Here is a 19,657-nt window from a genome sequence, read left to right as displayed (position 1 = left end):
AAATTCTTACAACTTATTTAACTCATTAGAAATTGGGTTTTTTGGGGTCACAGATTTTGTTACTGATCATTCAATACTATTAGTGCTGCTTTCAATATGCATGCATTATAAAAGCTTTAAATGTGAAATAATTCTAGGAGAAAAATAATAAAATTGACAAAATACACAAGGTTTTGTTTGTTTTTTTTATTAACAGGATTTCTGGGAATTGATTTCCATCTGTAGACACTACATTTAAAGAGACATGGGAGAAATGTCATTTCCTTATGGCCAGGCCTAAAGGAATAAGATCAGATGCTCTTAGGAAACATTCACCTTCTAGATAGACTTTATTAGTACTGTCTTTCACGACTTATTTTTAAGATATAAAAGATAAACTGGGTAGCTTTAGTAAAATGTTAACCAATCCTTCTATACTCATGCCTTGGAATGTCCCATTTCAGGGAAATATATCCAAAAGTCCTGGGCTAGGTAGGTATGAGGGGGATCAAAGAATCCTGGGTTGAGTAAATGTGTTTGATGGACAGGCCTGACAAAGAACAAAGCAATTTCAAAGATAGAAGAGGGTCAGAGCATTTTTGAATGGACCAATCTGACTGAGATGTTCTTCATCCCTGCAAACTGTCCAAAGGGGAAACTGAAGAGCTCTTCACTTGCCTCCATCTCTGATCCAAAGAAGGGGAACAGGGATCTCTGGGTGGCGCAGCGGTTTGGCGCCTGCCTTTGGCCCAGGGCGCGATCCTGGAGACCCGGGATCGAATCCCACATTGGGCTCCTGGTGCATGGAGCCTGCTTCTCCCTCTGCCTGTGTCTCTGCACCTCTCTCTCTCTCTGTGACTATCATAAAAAAAAAAAAAAAAAAAAAAAAAAACAAAGAAGGGGAACAAAGAAAGACCCAAGTCCGTGGGCAAAGCCAAGAGGTTGACACTAGGGGGAAAGGGGTTATGTGTACACATGGGAAGGTCTTGGGATGGTCTAAGAGGACACAGAAGCCCTGATTCTGCTCCGGCCAGCCTTCCGAGGGCAAGTAACCAAAGAATGCAGCAAGTAGACTGAAAAACAAATCCATTCCTTTCAAGCACCAGCTCCATATCTGAGGAGACATTCACCTGGAAGGAAGGAGTGAGGCAGTAAAGGGCTACTGTATATTTCTATTTTCACCACTACATCCCAACATGTGAGTTTAGATTGAAAGATGCCTCATTCAGGCCTCTATCAGTATTTTTGTTCGAAAGAAAGAAAAGAAAAGAAAAGAAAAGAAAAGAAAAGAAAGAAAAGAAAAGAAAAGAAAAGAAAAGAAAAGAAGAAAGAAAGAAAAGAGAAAAGAAAGAAAAAAGAAAAGAAAGAAAAGAAAAGAAAAGAAAAAAGAAAGAAAAGAAAGAAAAGAAAAGAAAAGAAAAGAAAAGAAAAGAAAAGAAAAGAAAAGAAAAGAAAAGAAAAGAAAGAAAAGAAAGAAAAGAAAAGAAAAAAGGTGCCTCATTCTGGCTGGGGAAGAGACTGTAAAGATCAGAATGAGGACTGAAGAGCTAGCTCTACATCCATAGGACAAATTCACTGGATGAGTATCAGAGGAAGAATGGCCATTGTTAGCAAACGGGCTCTTAGAACATCTATTCAGTACATGTTGCCAAGGTGACAACTATATTTCAAGGTCACCGAGTTTTTCTTTTGTTAAAAAATCTTGCTGGGACATCTAAACGCAAATAAAAAATGAATAAAAAGAGCAATATCAGACCAGTGTGAGTATAGTAAGCTCCCATTTTTGTAAAAAGAAAAAAGAATATGCAAAGCCATACATGTATCAGATACACAAACACACAGAAACACACACACATACACATAAGGCTGGTATTTGCACAGAACAATTCAGAAAGGATATATAAAAAAACTAGTAACCTCCATGGAGAAAAACTAGTTAGCTGGGGGTCCAGGAGAAAGCATACATCATTTATATCTTTTTGAATTTTGTACCATCTATATGCAGTAATTTTGTACAAAAATAAATTATTCAAAGTCAAAAGAAAGTCAAATTCTCATAAGATTTAAGCAGGTAACAAAACTAACTCTGAGTACAAGTCAAAGTATCCAAATGGCACCCAAGTTTCAACCAGGTGGGTACAGGACTCACTATTAGGGAGGGTTGAAGAAGGAGCTCACTCTTCAATACTTACTATGCCTACAAATCCAGATTTGGTCATCAGTAAAAAACAAAGACTCAGTTAAGTGGAAAATATCATGGCTTTGCAGTCAATTGTGCCTGGGCTCAATGTAGGATCTGTCACTTATAAACTGGGTGACTTTTTCAAGTTACTGAACTTCTCTCAACTTTAGCTTCCTCGTAGGTAATTACAATTACTTTGCTGGATTATTGAGGATTAAATGAAGATCACATATGTAAATCTAGTCTAGGCATTCAATAAAGGATTCTTTTAATAGACCAAATACAAGGCTCACAGTAGACACTCAACAAATGCTCCATTCCTCCCCAATCCTCTACCTCAGTTTACTGAGGAACTAAAGGGATGGGATGACATGCAAGTCTGCCTATCTGTAATGATCTGTGAATGCCAGTTGGTTATGTACTTTTCAACATATTTTTCTAGCCCTATGATGATGCTCACTAGATGTGAAAGCAAACTCTTAAAATGAAAACATATGTTTAGGTTCCCCAGATCATATTTACTCAATTCTCTCTGGCAGAAGTAATCTTTTCCTCTTCTGAATGCTTCTAACAATGTATTTGTATGTGTCTTATCATACTTAGCACATTCTACCTTGTGTTACAGCTACTGATGTATGTACTTTTCTTTCCTTCTGGACAATGCACACTGGAGATGGCTGGATTGAGATCTAATTTTTTTTTCACTCATAGTGCCTAGTAGAATGCCCTGTACATAAAAGGTGCTTAATAAATATCTACCCCATGAATGCAAATAGCAAAACTCATTATAACCACTCTTCACCTTTTTAATTTAATTTAATTTAATTTTTTTAGCAAATACCAAATTCCTATAACAAGAAAACAGGCAAGTTTGTGTTTACGAAGAGATGTAATCTTATAATAGGAGCATTCTCTGGACTTTGAATCAGGCTTAGTGTATTTTTTGTGTTCAGCTTATACTCAGCCACAAAATGTAAGTAAGCCCTTCTGCAGATCCCAAACAAAAATAATTTATCATCCTAGATGCAGATTTTGTGGCAAGCCCTTAGACACTGATGTTCCATAGTGATAAGACCAGTCAAATAACAAAATAAAAGCAATTAGGAGGCTTATTGCTTAGGAGGCTGTCACTGGCCTGGATACTAACATTTCTGTCTTTATTCCTAGTAATACTGCCCTTATTTGTTTGGGTAATGATGTGTGCCCAGCTAAAAAATTGTATTTACCAATCTCTCCTGTACTTACAAATAACCACGTGACACAGTTCTGAGATGTAAACAGAAGTCTCCAGGTACAGTTTCTGGGAAAGTTCTTTTTTAAAAGGGGCTAACTGGGTTAGGACACAACTTTTTGCCCTTTACTGTTCTTCCCACTCAGAATATGGATATCTAGCTAGTATCTGGTGAAAGTTTCTTCCTAAGGATTGCAGAGGATAAAGACAGGAAAAGCATGGGGCTCGCGACAGTATCATACAGTTCCAGAGAGCCTAACTCTAGATTTCTGATTATATGGGTAAAAAAAATCCCTAACTTGTTAAGCCATGGCAGGGAGAGGGGTCCACTAGATGCAGCAAAATGGAATCCTAACTGAGCTGAAATATAATCCTCAATCTACCAAAGAGTCATGCTTGTTTAAACCTTAACAAAACATAAATACACTGCATCTCAAAAGAACAGGTACTCTTTCCACATACAGTAAAAAAAAAAAAGAAAGAAAGAAAAAGCTAGGTTCTCAGTTGTTCAGTAGTCATACTCTAATACACTGAGTGGATAATAAAGTGATAACAATTCTGTACCATCCAGTATTCCAAAGAGTCAGTAATATACAAGTTCCTAGGTATTTCACCAAAACCAAGGCTAAGTGTAATGAATTAAAGAAATCAAATTTGGGAATTAGAAACCCAGGAAAGTACTGAGGCAATGCTGAAAAGTAGATATATAAATGAATTTAATAGACTGTTGGCAGAAATCAGCTTCCCCAGGCCTCTCATACCATGTATTGGCCCCAACCCTACAACTCCATCAACAATAGATTACATAAATTGTTTTGTCCTGATATTCATTCATAAATGGAAAGAAGAATTAGATTAAGTTCCTTCTAGGGACACCTGCGTGGCTCAGCGATTGAGTGTCTGCCTTTGGGTCAGGGCATGATCCCGGAGTCCCAGGATCGAGTCCCACATTGGACTTCCTGCATGGACCCTGCTTCTCCCTCTGCTTATGTCTCTGTCTCTCTCTGTGTCGCTCATGAATAAATAAATAAAATCTTTTTTAAAAAGAGTTCCTTCTATATAGATTCTAAGAAAGGTAAGGTTTGGATACACAATACTGGCACACTGCACTTGTGGGTTAACAACCGGGAAGGGGGCTACACCATCATCAGTCAGTGTCCTGGGAATGTGAGAGCTGTGTAAGCACTGGCCTCCACTCAAGACCTGGTCAACATATACAAGACTTTTGCTTCTTTATTGGGTGTGGGAAACAGCCATGCTTCAGTAAGGAGACTAAGAGAAAACCACAGTTTGAGGGTTGGCTTGGCCCCAGGCCAAAGACTAGAAAGGCCCTCCTTCTCCCACAACAGAAGGGTACTCGTGGGTGGGAAGGAGGAATTTCTGATAGACAGAACACAGACTGTAACTTGGAAGGTTATGGGGAAGCAAGATCTGGGCTCTCTTACTAGAAAGATAATACTGTTCAGAGATTAAATTCTGGGAGGTTTTTTTTTTTAAAATTCCTTCCAGAAAAACACTTCTTTTCGTCTTTACTTGGGTTTGTTGGTGATAGAGCAGAGCTGGATAACTCTTTGTAGTGTAAACTCTAAATTCGTTTTTTTTTAATTAAGGGAGGAGATGAAGTACGGAAATGTTAACCTCTACTTCAATGGGTTAATGTCTTTTTGTACCCCTTTTACTTTGGTTCCAGAAAAGTGAGCATTTTTATGCATTATTCTCCCCACTGAGATTTTATCCTCACTTGGATAAAGTTCCCATTACATAGTACACAAAACTGCTTCTAGAATGTTGTTCTCTGGCAGACTAAGTACTGGGATGGTGTATCTTCCTGAGCATGTAAGATGCTAATCACTCACCTTACTACAATCAGCCAAGAGCTGTTCAATGCAAAGAACACACTGTGTCTTTTGTGTAATCATATGATGCTATAGAAACTTGGGGCCAAGGTGAGGGTGAGGGTAGCTGTTTCTATTTTAGCAAAAGCAAGCTTCCAAAAGGCCTTTGTCTCACATTGTATGGAGTTCTTGGCTGTCTTCCATTCACAATGTTTGTCAGCTGGGACAAGACGGGAGGCTGAGCAAGAGAAACAGAGTACAACTTCTGGTACTGCGGACAAGGCCAGGAAGCAGTGCTATAGCCCTGATAGGGATGGGGCAGGAACCCAGAAGACGCTACTGTTCAGAGAGAGAGAGAGAGAGAAAGAGAGAGACTGATGACACAAATACCCGAGATAGGGCTTTGAGTGGCCAAAGATACCACCAGTTCTCTGGCATATCTTCTGATTTCTAAAATCAACGGAGAGGCTCTGTCTCCTTTAGCAACAAAGACTGAAGGCTCTTATTAATTCAAATGATCTACTCTCCAGGATGTGAACACAGCTGCTTACCTGTACACAAGTGATTCACCAAGAAAAACCACTGTGTTTCAGACAGTTCCTAAGTCAATGGTACTTGCACACACGAGAAATGATGCTGGTCATTAACAGATACTTAGAGATGCTCCTGAGCCTCAGACTCTGTGATCTGATAAAACCAAAGATTCCAGCAGTAGTCTCTGTGTTGGTTCTTCAATAGCATCAGGACAATTGAACTGATCTTGCACCAGGTGTGTGTTATGACCAAAGATGTCCAACCATGAGGCAGCTGGCTAAGGCCAGGTCTGCAGTCCATAACCAGAAAAACCATGAAACCAAGTAGCCCTAAGGTGGCACAGACATGAGCTTCCCTCACTAGCAGCCCCCCACCACCCTATTCTAACAACAGAACCAGCAGTCCTACATTGGTAGAGTTGATATTCTGATGGCAAATTTAGACTCATGGCATAGATTCTGCTTTGCTTTCTATTTTTTTTTCTCCTTCAATGCCCAGCAATGTTTGAATACGGACCACATACATTCACAGAAGGCTGGCAGTCCAAGGTTTGTTGTCTTTTTTTTTGAAACATGTTAATTTCTTTAATACGTATTCATTAGAAAAAGGAAAATAATTTGAAAAGTCCTTTCAAAGATAACCTCTGGCAACACTTAGATATTTTTGTGTATATATGGAGTTATTTTGTATGTATATACCTGTATTTCTATGGGCTTACAAAAATAGGAGCATACAATATCCAATGTTTTGGAGACTTTTTTTCATTCAAATATCTAACTTGAACACTTCTTCATATCTATAAGGGTGAATCTCAATCACTATTTTTAATGGCTGTATATTTTTTTATTATGGTTTATTATAATTTACTTACCAATCACCAATAGTAGAATACTATAAATTGACACAGTATACCTATATTAGTAATTATGGAAATATGTTCATAATAGATTTTTAAGTGGGGAAAAAGTAGGCCCCTCCAAATCTTATACTTGTATTTTGAAACTACACACACACACACACACACACACACACACACACACATTCAGGTTGTTACCAGTCTGTTTTGCTATGTAAGAACAGTGTTCTGATGTTATTTATATCTTTTTGCATATGCTGGATCATTTCCTTAAAATAATTTCCTTGAAGTAGAATAGCTAGCTCAGAAGGTGGCTGCTGCTTTTGTTTTAAATCTTTTTTCTATATATTCTCAAACTGCCCCCTTGTAAGGTTGTCTGATTACATTTCCATCAGTCCTTATCTTTCCTTGATTACTGTGAAGAAACAGCATATGTCCCACGAAAAGCTGACTCATAATTTGATGCTAATGCCACTCTTTTTCTTTTTATAAGACATTTATGCCTTTGGATAAACATGCTAAAATTTTACAGATATCATGCTTTTAATCATTTTATCATAGTATTAATCATCCTTTCTACTTTTTCTTCTCATATCTCCCTCTAGCAATTGTGAATGAACTTGTATTTTCAATTGTCCAAACAAAAAATATAAGGGGAAAAAAAGTAACCAATTAATACTTTATGAGCCTTGAACTTATAAAACACCCTCTTTAATATCATTTTAACCAATTTGCTTCTGACGTGGGGTGGGTGGCGGGTAACTAAAACCCCCAAGTTGAAATTATAAAGCTATGCATATTTAAGGTTAAAAGTAATACATAAGAGGGGTGCCTGGGTGGCTCAGTCAGTTAAGAAGGCAACTCTTGGTTTCAGCTCAGGTCATGATCTCAGGGTCATGAGATCAAGCCCCGCATTGGGCTCTGCACTAAGTATATGGAGTCTACTTAAGATTCTTGCTCTCCCCTTCCCCTGCCCTTGCTTGTGTGTTTAAATAAATAAATAAATAAATAAATAAATAAATAAATAAATAAAATACATAATAGAACAGATATCTGCACAAATGTATTCACAGAAGGATTATTCACAACAGTTAAAATGTGGAAGCAATCTAAATGCCTATCAATAGATGAATGGATAAAGAAAATGTATATACATACAAAAGCATATTATTCAGCCTTAAGAAAAAGAAAGGAATCCTGTAATATGCTACAACATGGATGAACCTTCAGGAAATTATGCTAAGTGAAATAAGCAGTCACGAAAAGGAGAAATACTCATGATTCCACTTATATGAGGTATCTAAAGTAATCAGACTCATAGAAACACAAAGTAGAATGGTTGTTCCCAGAGGCTAAGGGGAGGGGAAAACAGGGAGTTGTTCAATGAGTACAGAGTTTCAGTCAAGCAAGATGAGGATGTTTTATTGATCTGTTATACAACAATGTTCCTAGTGAATGATATACTACATCATATACTTAAAAATTATTAAGAGGGTAAATTTGTGCTGTGTTGTGTGTTGTTTTTACTACAATGAAAAAAAGTAATACATAATAAGAGCTATGAATTTTTATTGAGCTTTTACCATGGATCAACATTGCCCTAAACATTTTAATGCTATTATCTCATTTAATCCTCCCAACTACTGAGGTGGGTCTCATCATCATTTCTACATACAGAGAAAGAAACCAAGGCACAAGAAGGATCCATCATTTGCTCCTGATGGCACAGCTACTAAGTACTAACCTAGGATCCATGAGTGCAGAGTCTGATTTCAGAGCCCCATTCCATAACAATGCTGCCTTCCCTAGTTGTGCTATGCTGACTCCCTTTTAGAGCAAATCCATGAAATCATATTTCCCTTCCAAAGTAAATACAAAGCAAACCTAGCAATGTGTCCAATTTTCATCAGATGCATTTAAAAGACCCAGATTTCACTAGCTCTACTCCAAGAAGAAAAGCTTGAAAAGGATTTGTCTGTAAGGAAATTTTTGTTATTGATTTTAAGAGTTAAAGTATGTGTACATGTATGTATGTATTTACATAAAGATAACTCAAAAGATCAGCAATGACCCCAGACTGAGAGTTCAATTGGTTAAAAAAAGGTAATTCATAGCATCGTTAGCTAGTATTATTATTTCTATATCAGAGTCCTTGTTCTCCTGATAATGTGTCTGTGTCTTACATCTCCTGATGAGTAAAATAAAATAATCAGACAAGAACCTCTAAGTTCCCTTACAACTTTTATTTTTTTTCCCCTTACAACTTTAAATTCAGAATTTATAAATATCTAACTTGTCTCTGCCTTCAAATGTATGGTTTATTTGGCTCAGAATCTCTCACGTGATTGGCCTACTGTGCATCTTGCATAGAACTTGCTGTCATCCATCTGTTAGACTTCTTCCTGTGGCTGCGTTCATTTCAGATGGATGGGATTCTTTATATTTAAGAGTGAGGTCTTTCATTATCTCACATAGTTACTGCCATTGGGTCCCTCATATGCCCACAGACAAACAGAAACAAACAGGTCATAGAGTGAGGACAGGGAATGAAAATGGTTGTCATATAGCAGTAGCAAAATCACATTTTAAGGATATACAACAAATAAGGTTGATCCCAAGCAGCTGGCAGGTGGCCTTTTAACATACCCACAACCAAGCAGAGTTCTATACTTTGATTCATAACATTGACTCTAACTCTTTTATATTTGTGTGTATGGGCACATGATAAAATGAGCACTGGGTGTTACATGCAACTGAAAAATTACTGGATACTGCAACTGAAATTAATGATGTCCTATATGTTGGCTAATTGAATTTAAAAAAATAAAAAAAAATTTGCATGTATGGGTCTATAGTAGCAGCAGCATCAATAAATTTGGAATGGCTTATTTGACTGATGATAAGTGTGTAAAACAAGAAGAAAATAAAGAGTCACTTCTCTCAAGAGGGAGGGAGGTAGAATGGAAAAGGGCTTTCGGAGCCTTCTGATCGGGTCTGAATATCATCTCTGTAATTAACTAGCTATGCAACCTTGTGTAAGTTACTTTAACTCTTTGAGTTCCCTCATCAGTGGGATAGAAATAGTATTACATCCAGCACACAGGAGGCACTCACTCTGTGTCCATTTCCCTGACCTCACCTTCCTCCCTCCAAGATTCCAGAGGGGCACTTTCTGGGAGCAATTTAGAAGACAATCTGGTGGTAATCAGAGGATTTCTCTTACTGCATGTGATGAATCAGCACGATGAACTGATATCTATATTACAACAATGTATTAAGATTCAGATTTATATGGAACTGAAAAAGCAAGCATTAATAGTAATCATGCAAAATGATCACATATGATAGTCACATTTGTAGACACCAGTCATATTTCCTAGTAGTCTTCTTGAAAACACTATCATAGAAATAAAATTAAAATACTATGACTAGCAACAATAACAGAGTTGAAAGGGCAACGTGATAATTGTAGAAATAATTCCTATGTTATCAAAACAACCCACATAAGTGTTGCAAATCTTCAAACTTCTAGAACATATTTTATGATACTGCACAACTCAATAGTCCCTAACCCTATTACTAAATAATAACACAAAGGAGGGTAAAATATGGATGTTTCCAAGAGTTTTAAGCCCAGGAACACTTTCCTAAGATGTTTCTTTAAAAATCTGAGATACTTGGGATATGTCTAGACCTGAGTTTACATATGTTTAGTAGACCTTCTCTTTTATGACAGTGTATATGATATGAATAGTAGCAGACTAGTTACAATACCTGAAGAGGACTTCTCAAATACAGTTTTACAGGTGTCAATAAGTACACCTGTGGATGTATGAACTGCAACTTAAAATTTATGTAATAATACATATAGATTAATACATATACATACATATACGTATAAAATATAAATGAATGCCTTAATATATTGTCAGGATGGTAGCATATAGCATAGCATGATAGTCTGAAGGCTGGATGCTATGCCTGCATGCATACCTGGGTTAAAAAAATCAGCTCTTCCATTCATTATTTATGTGACCCTGAGAAAGTCACATTAAGTGATTAACCTTTTTTTTTTTGTCTGTAAAATGGGGCTAATTAAAAGGACAACTGGGAGGACTCAATGCGATAATACAAATAAAAGTCCCAGTTCAGTGCTGGATACGTGGTAACATCCTAAGAAAGATGATCCTCATGATACCCACAGATATGTATTATCATCTCCTTAGCAGACATAAGCAAACTAAAGTCCAGAAGTTTGAATAGCCTGTCCCAGTCATGGGCTGGACAGAAGCAAGATTTATTTATTTATTTATTTATTTTTTTTTTTTAATTTTTTTTTTTTTAATTTATTTTTGATAGTCACAGAGAGAGAGAGGCAGAGACACAGGCAGAGGGAGAATCAGGCTCCATGCACCGGGAGCCCGACGTGGGATTCGATCCGGGGTCTCCAGGATCGCGCCCTGGGCCAAAGGCAGGCGCTAAACCGCTGCGCCACCCAGGGATCCCCAGAAGCAAGATTTAAACTGAAGATTATCTGACTCTAAAGCCTGTCCAGAGGGCCTATTTCTCGAGCAGCTAAATGTAGTTTTGCATATGTCATTTCACATATTTTCAATGTACCTTTATTAGGTAAGATGAAAAGAGTTGGCTTGGCAAAACCTACTAAATCAAATGGTTCTAGGAAAATCAATCACCACCATCATCATCCAGAAACTAAGTGTTGTATAAGTTCCCGATAAAAGTCAGAAGGGAAAACAAAATGGAACAAAAAACCCCAACAAACAAAATGAATCGGCAGTAGGTTATGACAGGCCATCATGTTCCAGGAGCTTAAGCACACATGGACAAGCTCTTCCTCCTGAATATCCCCAGTCCAATCTTCCTCCTGGATACTGTTAGAAGCATGTACAGAGGCCTCCCTCTGCACAGTCAGCCTGTTTGCTTGCTCTCCTTGTGCCATGCTGAGGAGCTAGCATGTTATTGCTGGCTGCCTGGAAAAGCCCGGGTGCCTGCTGAATTTCTCTTTCTTTCCCCTCCCCCACAAAACAAACACACAGCAGCTGAAGGCTTGGAGAAACAGTATTCACTCCAGTAGGGGGGCAGAATTTTTCTAGACACATGCAATGGACTTTTAGGAGCAGTATAACAAGACTTGGCTGGGCTTATTATGGGAATCCTTTCCACACCTGTGAGGTTGTGCATGGACACTCATACCATTAGCAAAAAGCTCATTACATATGGCACTCAAGATGTACTAGCTTACTGAAAGACCCCTTGGTGTGAACCCAGAGCTGCCCACCCCCCGCCCCCCCACACACTTGTTATAGGAACATTCATTTCTGTTGGCCCTTAATGAATCTAGGTCAGTCTGGCAAAGGGAGCATGGTGGGAAGGGGGAAGTAAAGGACATGATGGAGTGGAAGGATGAAAGGAGTTCAGGATGTACAGTTTTCTCCTATGAGTTACCTTGAGTTACCTCACTATGTTCAAAATTAAGTCTACTAAAAATTGAATGGCTCTGGATAAGGAATGGAACCAGTGAAAAATTAAGATGTACTTAAAATCCCCCCTTTCTCCCTTCTATTGTTAAAAGACATTTCAGCAGTTCTGCCCTGGCCATCAAAATGTCCTTAATTTTTCTGCTTTTTGGTCTTTTTTCAGTCTGGATGAGGCAGAGAAGAGAGTGGGAGGGAAGGAAAGGGGGGCTGGGAGCAGAAGTTTAACAAAGGATCACTTTAACAGAAACTACTGAGTAATCGCTCTGTCCTGAGCCAAGAATAACATCAGCTCAATGTCGGCAATTAGAATCAGGTCAGTTGGGCCTCACAGCCGGTGCGGCCCTCCTCACAGCCCCCCAGCACGGAGGGCTACTCATGCTGATGTCACCAGCAGTCACTGCTGCCCAAGAAAGTCCCCCGACTCAGCTGAAAGAAAGTTTTTTATCCTTCTCCTTCAGGGGCGGAAAGCCAGAATGAGAAGGAAGTGGGAAGCAATGAGTGTAAACTAGAGAGAAGACACACATTGGGATAGAGGAACACATAACAGATTCATTTTACCACCCCTAGCCTATCAGGATTCTGTGATTTCTCCGCCCACCCTGAAATGCATGTTAAATGAATTAGTATATGTAAAGCACCTGAAACCATGCTTGGGCCACAGTGCTTATTGAGTGCTGGCTATTATTATTAAAAATGAAGAGGGAGGAATCTGTCCCGTTACTTATCTCTTGTCCACCATAAAACTTGAATCCTGGGAGCAGTGACTGCTGAGCAGAATGTACCCTGATAAGAAAAATGCACACGAAGGTTTTCGAGTTCGGAAAACTTATTTATAAGGAGACTGTGGTAGATGGAGTGAACAAGATGGAAACAAAGTTCCTATAAAACAATGACTGCCTGAAATTTTATAAGGGCAACGCTAAATTTTAACATATTCAGTCTCCCTGCCAAAGGACAAAAAACAAATAACTGAAGAGGAGATGTTTCTAATCTTTCTCTCTAGCTCACTGGTTCTCAAAGTGTGGATCCCCAAAGAGCAGCACTGGCATCACCTGGGGAAGTTGTTAGAAATGGAAATAATTGAACCCCATTCCCAAACTTACTGAGTCAGAAATGGGATGGGATTAACAACTGGTGTTTTAACGGGCCCTCCAAGTGGTTTTGTTGCTTATAATCAGGGGTCTGCAAACTAGGGCTTGTAAGACAAATCCAGCCTGCCACTTGTTTTTAATAAAGTTTCACTGGAAAATAGCCACGCTCATTCACTTACATATTGTCTATGGCTGTTTCCATTTTACCATGGCAAAGCTGAGTAGTGGCCACAGAGAGTCTATGGCCTTAAGTGTAAAGCCTTAAGTGTTTACTATCTGGCCATTAAAAAAAAAAAAAAAAAAAAAAGTTTACTGATCCCTGCTTTGACTTAGAATGATTTCTTCTTTAAAAATGCTGGTTTTGGGGATCCCTGGGTGGCTCAGAGGTTTAGCGCCTGCCTTCGGCCCAGGGTGTGATCCTGGAGTCCCGGAATCGAGTCCCACGTCGGGCTCCCGGCATAGAGCCTGCTTCTCCCTCTGCCTGTGTCTCTGCCTCTCCCTCTCTCTCTCTCTCTGTGTCTCTCATGAATAAATAAAATCTTTAAAAATAAATAAATAAAACTGCTGGTTTTACTCATCAGTGTATAAAAATGCATGGTTTCCATGTCATCTTACTTGGTTTATCATGCTATCAAATGGACTGGATTCACGCCTATTTCCTTGTACCTCAGTGATCCTGCCAATGGCTCTGGGTAACTTACTCTCCGATGCCTATGTTACAGTACCAGTCTTTTGTTGAGGTGCATTCAGTACGTAGCACTTTCTAAATTTATGAGTGCAATGCTAGATAGAGATGAAGATCAAACCTTACTCTGCATGAATGGTTAGAGATATCCATTTCCAAACATACTCTGAATCAGTTTGCCTTCTGAAATTAATACCTTCAGTAAGCTGACTACCTAAGTGCAGAAAAGGACAGAGAAATTCCTCTGCATGTAATGCAAGAAAAGTTGCATGATCTTTCCCAGATATATTTTTAGGGAATCACTAGGAAAGGCACAGTCCATGGACATAATCAACAATTTGTTATGATACAGTGCAATATAAATAAAGCTCCCTTTAATGGCCTGTTTCATGGGTATCTCTTATGGATGAATGCTAAGTAAATTAGATTTCAATTCTACCCTCAAACAATTAACCAAAATGCTAATTATATCAATGGCTATGTATACTTTAGAAAAATGAATCCAAAGCATAAAGAATTTATCAGAGAAACCATCTCTCTCTATTAACCCAAAGGCAGAAACACAGGACATACTGAGAACACAAAGCAGGCTTCCATCAACAATGTGGTGATAATTATAATGGTCAAGTCTAGCAAGCCATAAGCTAGGCTAGAAAAAGAGACTTCAAATCTAGGAATATTTAATAACTTATTTGCTATTTTCTTAGTTACAAATTCTTCAAGCTACAAATGTAGTTTCTTTAGCTCTCCCCACAGTCCCAGAACTTTACACTGACTCATTTTTACCTAAATCAACCATGGATTAAAAGAAGAGGAGGAAGAAATAAATGATGTTATAAACATATATAAAATTATGATGAATGATTTTCTGTTCCCTCTCCAGGAGACACGAGATAACTCCCTTCTTGGGAGTTCTGACTCCTCCCTAAGACAGATATTCTGACAGATTCTAAAAAACATGTTTTCCATATACTTCATAGTTTAGTGAACTAAACCAGTGTAATCCTCACTGGAAAAAAAAAATCCACACAAGAATAGCAGTACTCTGAAATTTCAAAGGAATGTGAGTTGCTGGAAGCTAATCAAAAGAGTAAGAAGGGCTTTTAAATGAAGCAGTTTCTAAAAGGGAAAATCAGTAAAATGGTCTCTCCTTCCCCCAAACTCCAATGCCCTACAATCACCAACCCTTCCTCCCCCTCAAAAATCATCGCCATTTCAAGGTATGGAAGCATTAAAAGGGCCTAATAGTCTACATTTGTTAGATCATCGATTATACTCACATAAGGGAAATAAGGCTATTTTTGAGACCTCTCCTGCCCAGGATCTGATGAAGCTGGCATTCTCAAGAATTCTGAATGATGAGGAGTCTAGAAGTTCACAAGTTTTAAGAAATTTACACAGATTTAAAAAAGAACTAAAGTACACATTTATATCTAAAATTGTGAAAACGTAAACTGCCTATCCCTAAGACTTTCTAAATGAGGAAATTTCTACATGATCACAGTGTGGTGATCAAATTGAGATGCTACATTCCATGTTTTCCAGGTAAGAATTCTGGATTTTCCTCGAGTAGAAATGACTTACAGGAACTACTTCACAACTACCTATACTTACAATTTCTCAATTACATTGAGTTAATATAATATAGAGACTATGCCAGCATAGAAAAGGATGAGCAAGCAATGAATGAAATTGAAATAATGTCTGGATCTGAACAACAGTTAAAAAGATTAAGTAGAGAGAGAGAGAATAATGATAATTGATTTATTTGGGGGGGGGGAACCTTTGGGAAACACTGCTTTAGCCTTTGAGTGAATATTAATTTTGTACAAACTAATGCACAATATGTACTACATTTTTATAGGAGCAAATAACAAGAGATCAGACTGATATATTTCTTCATGTAACCAAATAAAAGGGAAGCTCACAGAATCAGTACTGATTTAGGCCAAAAGAACATGTAGAACACAATAACGGATTCTAATGATTACCCTGAAATCATCAAGAAAAAGTTAACTCTATATGGCCTGATTTTTTTGTGTGTGAAGTCATCCTTTCTCTGTAATGTGGGCCACACTGACACACTAGTACAATTCACTTACACAGCTCCCTCACACATATGCTCAGGAGTTTCTGTCATTGTAGAGATGGTGAATAGGAAATCAGTGTTTTATTAGAGTGTAAATGCCACACCAGCGAGGATTTTTTTTTTTTAAGATTTTATTTATTTATTCATGAGAGACACAGAGAGAGAGAGAGAGAGAGAGAGAGAGAGAGAGAGGCAGAGACACAGGCAGAGGGAGAAGCAGGCTCCATGCAGGGAGCCCGACACAAGACTCGATCTTGGGACCCTAGGATCACGCTCTGGGCCAAAGGCAGGCGCTAAACTGCTGAGCCACTCAGGGATCCCAGACAGTGAGAATTTTTGTGTATACTGTCCCATTTTCATGTACATTGTTTTGTGTCCTATCAAACCAGAGGACCAGAAACCAAACTTATGACCATTTCCTATGAAAAGAACTTGAAACATTATTTATGCCTTGAAAGTCTCAACAGGTCATGAAGGATTAATATGTGCTTATGTACACCAAGTATGTAAAGATAAGGAAGTAGTACATTTAGGAAAAAAGTCGCTTCAAATGCTAGCTTTTAGGTATTTGGAAATTCGACTTTCTGGGAGCTTACTGAACTACCACCATGCAGCAGAAAGGGGGAAATGACACAACAGAGATTTCTATAGAGAAACATTCAAATTAAAGAAAATGTCAAAACTGGTTCAGCATTACATCCCAGCAAAGCTAACATCATGGCTTCAGAACATGACTTCCCTTAGAATAGATTCTCTATGAACCATCCAAGCCATGGTGGTGTTGGTAAACTTCTGGGAAACTATTCCTACCCTTCCCATTGACCTTCTTCCCCACCCCCGCACACTCCCCCTGTAGAAGAAGAGACTAGCATATGGAAAAGCCTTATCTGAATTACCTGGTGCCGGGCTCGACTCTGGTCCAGAAGCTGCCGGGACTGAAGTTTCTGTTGTTCAAGCTGCTGCAGAGCAAAATGGAGTTGGTAACTGCCTGCAGTGGGGTGATACTTGTGCTGAGGGACCACCCCTGTAGCCTTGTTATACGTGTTGTTCTCTACCTCTCCCTCCCACGCAAAGCCACCTGTTTGAAGGCTCCTGAAAAGAAAAGAAAGCAGATTTCTTAGAGAGGTTGTGTGAATGACCTAAAGGAAAAAAGAGAAATATCACAGGTATTTTTTCCTTTATAGAGCTAAATACAGTTTGGAATTACAAATCTCTTTGTGTGATAAGTGATCTGATTTATCACACTAAACTGCAGCTCCATGAAGTTGTACAAAGACAGGGTCTGCTCTGCTCTCCATTCTATTTGGAGCACTTATCCTGAGGCCTGGCACATGGTCAGTATACAACAAGTATCTGGTGAAGGCTGAATAATTAAAATTGTAATTACAGTCCTCTGTGAGGGCCACAAGGAATTCTGAGAGGAGCCAGGGAGCTTCAGATGCAGGATGGCATGTTAAATTTAAGGTAGGAAGTGAGGCACAATCCTCTTTTCTAACATCAGCTTCAAAAGTATAGGGGTGAATTATACAGAATTCATAGTTTTTCTTAACCACCTATTAGTGAGCTCATGTGTCCATCATGGGTGAATTATACAGAATTCATAGTTTTTCTTAACCACGTATTAGTGAGCTCGTGTGTCCATCAAGGGATAAAACAATTGGTCTAGGAAGATCCTTTTCTCATTTTTCTAAATTTACCTCAATAGAGTCCCCGGCCAACCTGATGTTTAGCCTGTACATCTGAGGAAGGTGAAGGGCTGGTGGCCTTTGGGACTGTTCAAACCCATGCTATGCTGTTTGTTAAATACTCCTGACTCCTCGTTGCCCAGGTATCAAAATGTTAGAGTCTGGTGACCACATCTGTGTATATTTCAGCTGAAATCCTCACAACTACAGGCCTACACTTGTCCTCTCGGTCTGTTTCTTCCAAGTAGAAAAGTCCCCATTTATACCACTCCATACCTATTAGCATGGCAAGTATTAAAAACAAAACAAAACAAATGCTGGCCAGCATGAGGAAACATTGGAACATTGCTGTTGGGAATGTGAAATGGTATAGCTCCTGTGGAAAACATTCTGGTAGTTCCTCAAAAAGCTAAACACAGAATTACTATGTGATCCAGGGATTCCAACCTCCCACCCTCCAGGTATATACCCCAAAGAATTGAAAGCAGGGCCTCATATACTTGTATATCAACGTTCACAACAGCATTATTCCCAATAGCCAAAAGGTGAAAACATCGGCAGGTGAATGATAAACAAAATGTGGTCTATATATATAATGACATATTAGCCTTAAAAAGGAAAGAAATTCTGATATGCTTCAACATGGATGAACCCTGGGGACATCATACTAAGTGAAACAAATCTATCACAAAAGGACCAATACTGCATGATTTCACTTAGATGAGGTCCCTAGAAGAGTCAATATAATAGAGACAGAAAATAGAATGGTAGTTGCTGGGGATGAGGAGATAGGAAAATTGGGAGTTACTGTTTAATTAGGGCACTGAGTTTTACTTTGGGATGACGAGTAAGTCCTGGAATGGATGATGGTGACGGTTGTACAAATTGTGAATGTACTATATGCCACTGAATTATACACTAAGAAATGGCAAATTTTAGGTTATAAATAATTCCCCACTGTTTTTTTTTTTTAAGATCCCCATTAATTTAGAATCGTCTTATCTGGCAGCCCTTTTTTCTCATATTTGGTTCTCTTCTGGACCTTCTTCAACTACTCTGTGGTGGTTTTTTGTTTTCCTTTTTGAAGTACAGTGACCAGAAAATTGTATACAGAAGAAACGGGGAGAAACAGGAAGAATCTCATAGTGAACAATCTTACCCTAAACCTGATTAACAAGGCTTGAAGAAAGGGAACAGTGTCTAATTGAAGAGAAATATTCATAGTGATTTAAATCATCCTGCTGTTTTATTTCCTCTACAAATTTCCTTTGACGTGAGGGGTCATTTCAATGGCAAAGACGCAGCAACACTGGAGTAAGGTTATGCAGACCTTCCTGAGGCCTGACCTACAGCTCACCTTGTTATTTATAGCCTGATTCCTAATGACCCCAACAGAGCCCTGGGAGAAGGAGCAAAGTAGAAGGCCTGCTGAGTCAAGAAGCCCAGGCTCCTCTCTCGTCTGTGTTCTCCCCAATAGCTTCATCACTTGAGGGGTCTGCTTTGGTTCCTCAGCCTCTCTCTGAGAGATTTCCAAATACCTCATCAGGGGTTAGGTCTGGGTATTGTATTCTAAAGTCCATGGATGAAAGGTTTTCTACTTACATAATCTCACCTCTAATAGGCTACATCCCTTGCTCATCTCCTCCGACAGTTTGGCTCACACAATTTAGTTGCACAATTACGTACTTCCGGCTAATCTTCTCAGAGAACCGTACCAAAAGGCTCAGACCTTGCTAATGAATTTTTGAGTAGGACACTTGATCTTCAGTGACCCTCAGAGTGCATGGTGTTAAGAAGACATGTTAAGTGCATGCACAGTTAAGAAGACACATTCTTTCCTGAAGGGCTTCCAGAGGTATAGAGAAATGTGGCAACCAATGACTGAATAGAAATAAGTGCCTAAATATGCAAATAAAATGTTCACATTATTCCACAAAGTGAAGTGTTGAATGAGAGTCAAACAGGAGTTACAGGGTGAGGAAAGAGAAAAGC

General features: G+C 38.7%; 1 protein-coding gene across 40 annotated transcripts in view; it reads right to left on the bottom strand.

Moving 5' to 3' along the window:
• The window catches only part of TTLL5 (tubulin tyrosine ligase like 5), a 270,361-nt gene that overhangs the window by 66,453 nt on the left and 184,251 nt on the right, over positions 1-19,657 (bottom strand). For 39 of the 40 annotated variants that reach the window (XR_012036922.1, XR_012036921.1, XR_012036942.1 and 36 more), the window contains one exon: positions 16,877-17,072. Coding sequence is in view for 14 of the 40 variants with exons in the window: in XM_072839391.1 (XP_072695492.1) it covers positions 16,877-17,072 (196 nt within the window). In the remaining 26 variants the exon portion in view is untranslated. Of the gene's footprint in view, positions 1-15,171; positions 15,259-16,876; positions 17,073-19,657 lie in introns of all 40 variants that reach the window. The other variant, XM_072839401.1, reaches the window with a different exon arrangement.

The sequence above is a fragment of the Canis lupus genome, chromosome 9, assembly GCF_048164855.1.
Source record: "Canis lupus baileyi chromosome 9, mCanLup2.hap1, whole genome shotgun sequence".
NCBI lineage: Eukaryota > Metazoa > Chordata > Mammalia > Carnivora > Canidae > Canis > Canis lupus.
Note: the sequence above shows the minus strand (reverse complement) of the source record. Positions and strands in the feature narration are given on the sequence as shown.